The 11,988-nt window shown below is 51.6% G+C and overlaps 1 protein-coding gene across 3 annotated transcripts in view; it reads right to left on the bottom strand.

Moving 5' to 3' along the window:
* The window catches only part of sec24a (SEC24 homolog A, COPII coat complex component), a 47,525-nt gene that overhangs the window by 25,156 nt on the left and 10,381 nt on the right, over nucleotides 1-11,988 (bottom strand). For all 3 annotated transcript variants that reach the window (XM_081391009.1, XM_081391008.1, XM_081391007.1), the window contains 4 exons: nucleotides 5,155-5,281; nucleotides 4,960-5,069; nucleotides 2,292-2,404; nucleotides 1,848-1,966 (listed from right to left, as the gene is read on the bottom strand). In XM_081391009.1, coding sequence (XP_081247135.1) covers nucleotides 1,848-1,966; nucleotides 2,292-2,404; nucleotides 4,960-5,069; nucleotides 5,155-5,281 — 469 coding nt within the window. The remainder of the gene's footprint in view (nucleotides 1-1,847; nucleotides 1,967-2,291; nucleotides 2,405-4,959; nucleotides 5,070-5,154; nucleotides 5,282-11,988) is intronic.

The raw sequence follows: 11,988 nt of genomic DNA on the forward strand, positions 1-11,988 counted from the left end.
TGAACATCACTGACATCATCTGAACATCACTGACATCATCTGAACATCACTGACATCATCTGAACATCACTGACATCATTGACATCATCTGAACATCACTGACATCATTGACATCATCTGAACATCACTGACATCATCTGAACATCACTGACATCATCTGAACATCACTGACATCATCTGAACATCACTGACATCATCTGAACATCACTGACATCATCTGAACATCACTGACATCATCTGAACATCACTGACATCATCTGAACATCACTGACATCACTGACATCATCTGAACATCACTGACATCATTGACATCATCTGAACATCACTGACATCATCTGAACATCACTGACATCATCTGAACATCATCTGAACATCACTGACATCATCTGAACATCACTGACATCACTGACATCATCTGAACATCACTGACATCATCTGAACATCACTGACATCATCTGAACATCACTGACATCATCTGAACATCACTGACATCATCTGAACATCACTGACATCATCTGAACATCACTGACATCATCTGAACATCACTGACATCATCTGAACATCATCTGAACATCACTGACATCATCTGAACATTATCTGAACATCACTGACATCATCTGAACATCACTGACATCATCTGAACATCATCTGAACATCATCTGAACATCATCTGAACATCATCTGAACATCACTGACATCATCTGAACATCATCTGAACATCATCTGAACATCATCTGAACATCACTGACATCATCTGAACATCATCTGAACATCATCTGAACATCATCTGAACATCACTGACATCATCTGAACATCACTGACATCATCTGAACATCACTGACATCATCTGAACATCACTGACATCATTGACATCATCTGAACATCACTGACATCATCTGAACATCACTGACATCATCTGAACATCACTGACATCATCTGAACATCATCTGAACATCACTGACATCATCTGAACATCATCTGAACATCATCTGAACATCATCTGAACATCACTGACATCATCTGAACATCACTGACATCATCTGAACATCACTGACATCATTGACATCATCTGAACATCACTGACATCATCTGAACATCACTGACATCATCTGAACATCATCTGAACATCATCTGAACATCATCTGAACATCACTGACATCATCTGAACATCATCTGAACATCATCTGAACATCATCTGAACATCACTGACATCATCTGAACATCACTGACATCATCTGAACATCACTGACATCATCTGAACATCACTGACATCATTGACATCATCTGAACATCACTGACATCATCTGAACATCACTGACATCATCTGAACATCACTGACATCATCTGAACATCACTGACATCATCTGAACATCACTGACATCATCTGAACATCACTGACATCATCTGAACATCACTGACATCATCTGAACATCACTGACATCATCTGAACATCACTGACATCATCTGAACATCACTGACATCATTGACATCATCTGAACATCACTGACATCATCTGAACATCACTGACATCATCTGAACATCATCTGAACATCATCTGAACATCATCTGAACATCATCTGAACATCACTGACATCATCTGAACATCATCTGAACATCATCTGAACATCATCTGAACATCACTGACATCATCTGAACATCACTGACATCATCTGAACATCACTGACATCATCTGAACATCACTGACATCATTGACATCATCTGAACATCACTGACATCATCTGAACATCACTGACATCATCTGAACATCACTGACATCATCTGAACATCACTGACATCATCTGAACATCACTGACATCACCTGCGTTTGCTTAGGGGAAACAGCTTACCGTCGATGTCGGACACGATGAGCATCTGCGGCTGCGAGAGCCCCTCCTGCAGGTTGTAGAAGTGGATGGTGCTGTCAAACGTGATGAAGCCGATCTTCGTGCGGGAGTCTCCGGGGAGCCTTCAGGGGAACACACACGGGACACACTGATCAGCGGGTTCAACACACACGGGATGTGTGTGTGTGTGTGTGTGTGTGTGTGTGTGTGTGTGTGTGTGTGTGTGTGTGTGAGAGTGTGTGTGTGTTGCATCAGCTGGAAACAGAAAGCGCTCAGCGATGCTGGATTTGGTCTGTATTTGCTCACTGTATTTGCGCCCTCTTCTGGGCATAGGAGACAACACAGTACTTTTTTCCTTTTAACATTAAGAATTACCTTTAGAATTCAAATGGAATTAGAATTTTGCTAATATTAAAGAAAGAAATGTGCTCGATGACGCTCACTTACGAGTCAAGGTTGTCTAGAAGCGACTGACAGACGACATCCAGATAGCCAGTCTCCACGGCATTGTGGGACACGTCGAGGACGAACAGGTAGACAGCGGGCTGAGGCGGCCTGAGCTGCGGACACACACACACACACACACACACACACACACACACACACACACACACACACACACACACACACACACACATCATATAGATGAACGGGGAGACATCTGCACATACACACTACCAGTCGAAAGTTTTGGATCGATACGATTAAAAAAAAAGTCTCTTCTTTCTCTTCAGCATTTATCTGTAATAGGAGGCTTTTGTAACATTAAACACTACCATTCGAAAGTTTGGGGTCAGTGAGAATTTTAATTACATTTTTTGGGGGAAAGAAATACTTTTATTCATCAATGAGCAGAAGAGACTTCTTTTTAAAACTTAAAAAGTTTTGAATCGCATCGCTCCAGAACCTCTGACTGGATGCAGTGTTTCCCCTATAAATTTTTCCAGCAGCGGTGCTGTTACGTGCCGGAGGTTGTTACCAAGTCGCTCGCGGGGGGTAATGCACCCCCGGAAGATTTTTTTTTTTAATAACCCCTTAAACCATGACTTCTGGCAAGTTTTGTGGATAGAAATGGACATTTTGAGACATACATTTTGAGGCTCAAATGTAAGAAAGGGGCACTATGTAAAAAATTTAAATTATATATATATATGTGCGATTAATTCATTATTTTTTTAATCGATTCCCAGCCGTAATATATATATACAGTGCTATGCATAAGTTTAGACACCCATGCTAAAGTTGACTAAAAAGAGGAATAAAAAATCTTTTGGAAATTGAACTTAATGCCTTAATTTAAAAAATTAGGAAAAATCCAACCTTTAAGGACACCAATTTTCTTTGTGAATGAATAATGTATCGTAAATAAATAAATGTTCTTCTTTAAAATACAGGGTGCATAAGTGTGTACACCCCTATGTTAAATTCCCATAGAGGCAGGCAGATTAAAATAGCCCCACATCATCACATAGCCTTCACCATACCTAGAGTTTGGCATGGGGTACTTTCCATAAGATCATCTCTCAATGCAAATCAAACCAGCTATTAGGCTAACTGAAATAAAACCATGCCAATCTCTAGGTATGGTGAAGGCTATGTGATGATGTGGGGCTATTTCAATTCCGAAGGCCAAGGGAACTTTATCAGGATGCATAGTATCCTGGATCCATGAAGTAACTGGCCTTTAAAAATAAAAATCTGCCTGCCTCTATGGGAATTTAACATAGGGGTGTCCAAACTTATGCACCCTGTATTTTAAGGAAGAACATTTATTTACGATACATTATTCATTCACAAAGAAAATTGGTGTCCTTAAAGGTTGGATTTTTCCTCATTTTTTAAATTAAGGCATTAAGTTCAATTTCCAAAAGATGATTTTTTATTCCTCTTTTTAGTCAACTAGCATGGGTGTCTAAATTTATGCATAGCACTGTATATACATATATATATTACGGCTGGGAATCGATTAAAAAAATAATGAATTAATCGCACAATTTGCTGTGATTAATCGCAATTAATTGCATTTCCTCCAAACTTGTAATCATCAATATTTAAATGTAGAATCACTAATTAAGTCAAACACACAAAAAAGGGGGAAAAAAGAAAAATGTCCACACAAATTGGACAGAAAATAGCCCTATTTTAAAATATAAAACATCAATATATTATTCTTCATTCAGTTCTATGCAACATACTCAGATTTAACATATTTATTTTTTTACTAATTATCAAAATAAAGTATAGTCATACAAAGCTCTTATTACCAGAGTATGTGATCAGAGCAGGTAATTTTACCATGCATGGCTATACCAGCTCAGCAAACAGAAGTCTACTACTGAGAAATTTCACGTTATTTGAGCATACTTTGCTTTTCCAGTGCATGATCGGTACATGATTGGAGCGTTTGGGCCGTTAACCACAGAGCAGAACGCGCATCGCAAACACGGAGTGGAACATTGAGCAGAGAGCGCAGTGCGCCGACACACACACACACACACGGAACCGAGAGCGCGGCGCAAACACGGAGCGGAAAAGACTCGCACGTGAAGTAACTAAAACAAGCTGCGCGAAAATGAAACCTTATCGCCGAACACGGAGGGGCGGGACGGCATATTTTCCATAGACAGTAAAAAAATGGACACAGCGACCCCATAGACTTCAACGGAGAAAAGTTCGTACCGCTTTCTCCTTTGCACAAGCGCTTGCTCGCTCTCCCGTGGCGTCTGTCGTTGCTATGCCAACCATGAACAGAGAAAACCTGAAAACCTTTTGATCTGTCCATGCTGAAAACGTGCGCGCCGCGTCGCTTCTATTATGAGCGCACTTGCCGCGCGTCCACATTTGAAATATCTGCATGTGAACGTGAATGTGAACGGCCCCTTTTATGGCAACGTGTGTAAGTGAATGTCGTGATATTATTGATCATGTGAAGATTTTGCAGCGGCGCTGAAAATCCAGCGGCGGCGCTGCGCCGCTGCTTAATACATTGTAGGGGAAACACTGGGATGTGTAGATGTGTATACTATAGTACGGGGGTACAGCGGTTGACTGCTCGTCAGGGGCTCTCAGAGATTCAGAAGTGACATCATCACAGCATCAGGTGACTCAGCTGTACCATGTATTCTGACGGGGCGATGAACTCAATGGTGGCGTTCTGGACCTCGGGTCTCTTGTGAGGCGCTCCATACGACCTGCTGACCGGATTATACATGAACTCCTCTGGAACTGATGAAACACACATTCAGAAACACTCATCATCAGTGCGCAGCGACTCGAGGCGGCGGGGGGGAGAAGTGTGTGCAGCGCTCACCATCGTTCACTCGGTGACACAGATTACACTTCCATCTTCTGGCGTCCACGAAGGTCACGAACGGGTTGATGTACGTCCGGCAGGAGCGGCAGCGCACGATGTTACTGGAGGTCACCACGGGGAGTTGCTGGAGGCAGAACACACATGTCATGAAGAGCCCTACTCAAATACAACGGTTTGGATGTGTGTATGGGGCTTCCTGGAGCCCAACTCAGCTCCTGTTCATCATTACTGACTGTAGACTGAGCGTTTTGAATTTATCCTCCTGTGTTCGGGACGACACGAGGGGAAATAAATGATCAGATAAATAAGGGTCAGAGGTCAGGTCTGGAGATTCAGAGGTCAGGCCTGGACAGGGTCTGAGATCAGGTGTGGAGAGGGTCAGAGGTCAGGTCTGGAGGTTCAGAGGTCAGGTCTGGACAGGGTCAGAAGTCAGGTGTGGACAGGGTCGGAAGTCAGGTGTGGACAGGGTCGGAGGTCAGGTGTGGACAGGGTCAGAAGTCAGATGTGGACAGGGTCGGAGATAAGGTGTGGAGGTTCAGAGGTCAGGTCTGGACAGGGTCAGAAGTCAGGTGTGGACAGGGTCGGAGAGAAGGTGTGGAGGTTCAGAGGTCAGGTCTGGACAGGGTCAGAAGTCAGGTGTGGACAGGGTCAGAAGTCAGGTCTGGAGGTTCAGAGGTCAGGTGTGGACAGGGTCAGAGGTCAGGTCTGGAGGTTCAGAGGTCAGGTCTGGACAGGGTCAGAAGTCAGGTGTGGACAGGGTCAGAAGTCAGGTCTGGAGGTTCAGAGGTCAGGTGTGGACAGGGTCGGAGGTCAGGTGTGACAGGGTCAGAGGTCAGGTGTGGACAGGGTCGGAGGTCAGGTGTGGACAGGGTCAGAAGTCAGATGTGGACAGAGTCGGAGATAAGGTGTGGACAGGGTCAGAGGTCAGGTCTGGAGGTTCAGAGGTCAGGTCTGGACAGGGTCAGAGGTCAGGTGTGGACAGGGTCAGATCTGGAGGGTCAGAAGTCAGGTCTGGACAGGGTCGGAGGTCAGGTCTGGACAGGGTCGGAGGTCAGGTCTGGACAGGGTCAGAAGTCAGGAGTGGACAGGGTCGGAGGACAGGTGTGGAGGGTCAGAGGTCAGGTGTGGAGGGTCAGAGGTCAGGTGTGGACAGGGTCAGAAGTCAGGTGTGGAGGGTCGGAGCTCAGGTCTGGACAGGGTCAGCGGTCAGGTCTGGAGGGTCGGAGGTCAGGTGTGGACAGGTTCGGAGGTCGGGTCTGGAGGGTCGGAGGTCAGGTGTGGACAGGTTCGGACGTCGGGTCTGGAGGGTCGGAGGTCAGGTGTGGACAGGTTCGGAGGTCGGGTCTGGAGGGTCGGAGGTCAGGTGTGGACAGGTTCGGAGGTCAGGTGTGGAGGGTCGGAGGTCAGGTGTGGACAGGTTCGGAGGTCGGGTCTGGAGGGTCGGAGGTCAGGTGTGGACAGGTTCGGAGGTCAGGTCTGGACAGGGTCGGAGGTCAGGTCTGGACAGGGTCGGAGGTCAGGTGTGGACAGGGTCATAGGTCAGGTGTGGACAGGGTCAGAGGTCAGGTGTGGACAGGGTCAGAGGTCAGGTGTGGACAGGGTCAGAGGTCAGGTGTGGACAGGGTCAGAGGTCAGGTGTGGACAGGGTCAGATCTGGAGGGTCGGAGGACAGGTGTGGAGGGTCAGAGGTCAGGTGTGGACAGGGTCAGAAGTCAGGTGTGGACAGGGTCGGAGGTCAGGTCTGGACAGGGTCAGAGGTCAGGTGTGGAGGGTCGGAGCTCAGGTCTGGACAGGGTCGGCGGTCAGGTCTGGAGGGTCGGAGGTCAGGTCTGGACAGGGTCGGAGGTCAGGTGTGGACAGGGTCATAGGTCAGGTGTGGACAGGGTCAGAGGTCAGGTGTGGACAGGGTAGGTGTGGACAGGGTCAGAGGTCAGGTGTGGACAGGGTCAGAGGTCAGGTGTGGACAGGGTCAGAGGTCAGGTGTGGACAGGGTCAGAGGTCAGGTGTGGACAGGGTCAGGTCTGGAGGGTCGGAGGACAGGTGTGGAGGGTCAGAGGTCAGGTGTGGACAGGGTCAGAAGTCAGGTGTGGACAGGGTCGGAGGTCAGGTCTGGACAGGGTCAGAGGTCAGGTGTGGAGGGTCGGAGCTCAGGTCTGGACAGGGTCGGCGGTCAGGTCTGGAGGGTCGGAGGTCAGGTGTGGACAGGTTCGGAGGTCAGGTCTGGACAGGGTCAGAGGTCAGGTGTGGACAGGGTCAGATCTGGAGGGTCAGAAGTCAGGTCTGGACAGGGTCGGAGGTCAGGTCTGGACAGGGTCGGAGGTCAGGTCTGGACAGGGTCAGAAGTCAGGAGTGGACAGGGTCGGAGGACAGGTGTGGAGGGTCAGAGGTCAGGTGTGGAGGGTCAGAGGTCAGGTGTGGACAGGGTCAGAAGTCAGGTGTGGAGGGTCGGAGCTCAGGTCTGGACAGGGTCAGCGGTCAGGTCTGGAGGGTCGGAGGTCAGGTGTGGACAGGTTCGGAGGTCGGGTCTGGAGGGTCGGAGGTCAGGTGTGGACAGGTTCGGACGTCGGGTCTGGAGGGTCGGAGGTCAGGTGTGGACAGGTTCGGAGGTCGGGTCTGGAGGGTCGGAGGTCAGGTGTGGACAGGTTCGGAGGTCAGGTGTGGAGGGTCGGAGGTCAGGTGTGGACAGGTTCGGAGGTCGGGTCTGGAGGGTCGGAGGTCAGGTGTGGACAGGTTCGGAGGTCAGGTCTGGACAGGGTCGGAGGTCAGGTCTGGACAGGGTCGGAGGTCAGGTGTGGACAGGGTCATAGGTCAGGTGTGGACAGGGTCAGAGGTCAGGTGTGGACAGGGTCAGAGGTCAGGTGTGGACAGGGTCAGAGGTCAGGTGTGGACAGGGTCAGAGGTCAGGTGTGGACAGGGTCAGATCTGGAGGGTCGGAGGACAGGTGTGGAGGGTCAGAGGTCAGGTGTGGACAGGGTCAGAAGTCAGGTGTGGACAGGGTCGGAGGTCAGGTCTGGACAGGGTCAGAGGTCAGGTGTGGAGGGTCGGAGCTCAGGTCTGGACAGGGTCGGCGGTCAGGTCTGGAGGGTCGGAGGTCAGGTCTGGACAGGGTCGGAGGTCAGGTGTGGACAGGGTCATAGGTCAGGTGTGGACAGGGTCAGAGGTCAGGTGTGGACAGGGTAGGTGTGGACAGGGTCAGAGGTCAGGTGTGGAAAGGGTCAGAGGTCAGGTGTGGACAGGGTCAGAGGTCAGGTGTGGACAGGGTCAGAGGTCAGGTGTGGACAGGGTCAGAGGTCAGGTGTGGACAGGGTCAGGTCTGGAGGGTCGGAGGACAGGTGTGGAGGGTCAGAGGTCAGGTGTGGACAGGGTCAGAAGTCAGGTGTGGACAGGGTCGGAGGTCAGGTCTGGACAGGGTCAGAGGTCAGGTGTGGAGGGTCGGAGCTCAGGTCTGGACAGGGTCGGCGGTCAGGTCTGGAGGGTCGGAGGTCAGGTGTGGACAGGTTCGGAGGTCGGGTCTGGAGGGTCGGAGGTCAGGTGTGGACAGGTTCGGAGGTCGGGTCTGGAGGGTCGGAGGTCAGGTGTGGACAGGTTCGGAGGTCGGGTCTGGAGGGTCGGAGGTCAGGTGTGGACAGGGTCAGAGGGCAGGTGTGGACAGGGTCAGAGGTCAGGTGTGGACAGCGTCGGAGGTCAGGTGTGGACAGGGTCAGAGGTCAGGTGTGGAGGGTCGGAGGTCAGGTGTGGAGGGTCGGAGGTCAGGTGTGGAGGGTCGGAGGTCAGGTGTGGAGGGTCGGAGGTCAGGTGTGGAGGGTCGGAGGTCAGGTCTGGACAGGGCAAGAAGTCAGGTCTGGAGGGTCGGAGGTCAGGTGTGGAGGGTCGGAGGTCAGGTCTGGATAGGGTCAGAGGTCAGGTGTGGACAGGGTCAGAAGTCAGGTCTGGAGGTTCAGAGGTCAGGTGTGGACAGGGTCAGAGGTCAGGTCTGGAGGTTCAGAGGTCAGGTCTGGACAGGGTCAGAAGTCAGGTGTGGACAGGTTCGGAGGTCGGGTCTGGAGGGTCGGAGGTCAGGTGTTGACAGGTTCGGAGGTCAGGTCTGGACAGGGTCAGAGGTCAGGTGTGGACAGGGTCGGAGGTCAGGTGTGGACAGGTTCGGAGGTCAGGTGTGGAGGGTCAGAGGTCAGGTCTGGACAGGGTCGGCGGTAGTGCTGGGCGGTTTACCGGTTCATACCGAATACCGGTGTTTATTTTTGTTACGATATGAATTTTTAATAAACTGCAATACCGGTGTATGTCGCTTTAATCGGAACGCGCCGTTGCGCGACACTGTCTCGCACCTCATTTACAACACAGAACACACGTCTGCGGCGCATTACGGCTGCGACAAGGTCAAAATAGACTAGGCACCTATATTTAGCAAAGCGGCACGGAGAGCTGCTTTTGGGAAGCTTCGATCTGAAACACAAGCATTGACTAGAATGGGCGCGATCAGCTCCGGTAGCCGTGTCACAGCCGTGTGGGGGTGAGAGTGTTTTTTTTTTCTTGCGGCGCACGTTTTTATACTGTATGAACGTATCTGAAGTGAACTGACGATCTTTAGAAAAGTTTCTTTGTTATTACGATTGAATCTTTCTTTATGTTTCCTGATAAAGCAGCGTTGCTGCTTTGTGTACAGCCGTTACCGGGGAAACCACTGTTTCTGCCGCTCCTAAAGCGCGTCCTGCTGGCACCTCTTTGTAAACAACCTTGCAAACCTGTATTATTAATATTAGTGTGGATTTTTTCATTCACTCATAACAATAAAATAGGGCATTATAAGTTAATCTACTGCAGTATTTCCTCTCAGTAGAAAATGTGGTTAACACCAAACATGCTTAAAAAAAAAAAAAAAAAAAACACTGTCATTTACTGTGAAACCGGTTTAATTTAGAAAAAAAACGTGATGTGGATTTTTGTTCAAACCGCCCAGCACTAGTCAGCGGTCAAGTCTGGAGGGTCGGAGGTCAGGTGTGGACAGGTTCGGAGGTCGGGTCTGGAGGGTCGGAGGTCAGGTGTGGACAGGGTCGGAGGTCAGGTGTGGACAGGGTCGGAGGTTAGGTGTGGACAGGGTCGGAGGTCAGGTCTGGACAGGGTCGGAGGTCAGGTCTGGACAGGGTCAGAGGTCAGGTGTGGAGGGTCGGAGGTCAGGTGTGGAGGGTCAGAGGTCAGGTCTGGACAGGGTCGGAGGTCAGGTCTGGACAGGTTCGGTCTGGTCTGGACAGGTTCGGAGGTCAGGTCTGGACAGGGTCAGAGGTCAGGTGTGGAGGGTCGGAGGTCAGGTCTGGAGGGTCAGAGGTCAGGTCTGGACAGGTCCGGAGGTCAGGTCTGGACAGGTTCGGAGGTCAGGTCTGGACAGGTTCGGAGGTCAGGTGTGGAGGGTCAGAGGTCAGGTCTGGATAGGGTCGGAGGTCAGGTGTGGACAGGTTCGGAGGTCAGGTCTGGACAGGTTCGGAGGTCAGGTCTGGACAGGTTCGGAGGTCAGGTCTGGACAGGTTCGGAGGTCAGGTCTGGACAGGTTCGGAGGTCAGGTCTGGACAGGTTCGGAGGTCAGGTCTGGACAGGTTCGGAGGTCAGGTCTGGACAGGTTCGGAGGTCAGGTGTGGAGGGTCAGAGGTCAGGTCTGGACAGGGTCGGCGGTCAAGTCTGGAGGGTCGGAGGTCAGGTGTGGACAGGTTCGGAGGTCGGGTCTGGAGGGTCGGAGGTTAGGTGTGGACAGGTTCGGAGGTCAGGTCTGGACAGGGTCAGAGGTCAGGTGTGGACAGGTTCGGAGGTCAGGTGTGGACAGGTTCGGAGGTCAGGTGTGGACAGGGTCGGAGGTCAGGTGTGGACAGGGTCGGCGGTCAAGTCTGGAGGGTCGGAGGTCAGGTGTGGACAGGTTCGGAGGTCAGGTCTGGACAGGGTCGGCGGTCAAGTCTGGAGGGTCGGAAGTCAGGTGTGGACAGGTTCGGAGGTCGGGTCTGGAGGGTCGGAGGTCAGGTCTGGACAGGTTCAGAGGTCAGGTGTGGACAGGATCGGAGGTCAGGTGTGGACAGGGTCGGAGGTCAGGTGTGGACAGGGTCGGAGGTCAGGTGTGGACAGGGTCGGAGGTCAGGTGTGGACAGGGTCGGAGGTCAGGTGTGGACAGGGTCAGAGGTCAGGTGTGGAGGGTCGGAGGTCAGGTGTGGAGGGTCGGAGGTCAGGTGTGGAGGGTCGGAGGTCAGGTCTGGACAGGGCAAGAAGTCAGGTCTGGAGGGTCGGAGGTCAAGTGTGGAGGGTCGGAGGTCAGGTCTGGATAGGGTCAGAGGTCAGGTGTGGACAGGGTCGGATGTCAGGTCTGGACAGGTTCGGAGGTCAGGTCTGGACAGGGCAAGAAGTCAGGTCTGGAGGGTCGGAGGTCAGGTCTGGAGGGTCGGAGGTCAGGTGTGGAGGGTCAGATGTCAGGTCTGGACAGGGTCGGAGGTCAGGTCTGGACAGGGTCGGAGGTCAGGTCTGGACAGGGTCGGAGGTCAGGTCTGGACAGGGCAAGAAGTCAGGTCTGGAGGGTCAGAGGTCAGGTCTGGACAGGGTCGGAGGTCGGGTCTGGGGGGTCGGAGGTCAGGTGTGGACAGGTTCGGAGGTCAGGTCTGGACAGGTTCGGTCTGGTCTGGACAGGGCAAGAAGTCAGGTCTGGAGGGTCGGAGGTCAGGTGTGGAGGGTCGGAGGTCAGGTCTGGATAGGGTCAGAGGTCAGGTGTGGACAGGGTCGGATGTCAGGTCTGGACAGGGCAAGAAGTCAGGTCTGGAGGGTCGGAGGTCAGGTGTGGAGGGTCAGAGGTCAGGTCTGGAC

This window comes from Scardinius erythrophthalmus, assembly GCF_964197995.2.
Source record: "Scardinius erythrophthalmus genome assembly, chromosome: 17".
NCBI lineage: Eukaryota > Metazoa > Chordata > Actinopteri > Cypriniformes > Leuciscidae > Scardinius > Scardinius erythrophthalmus.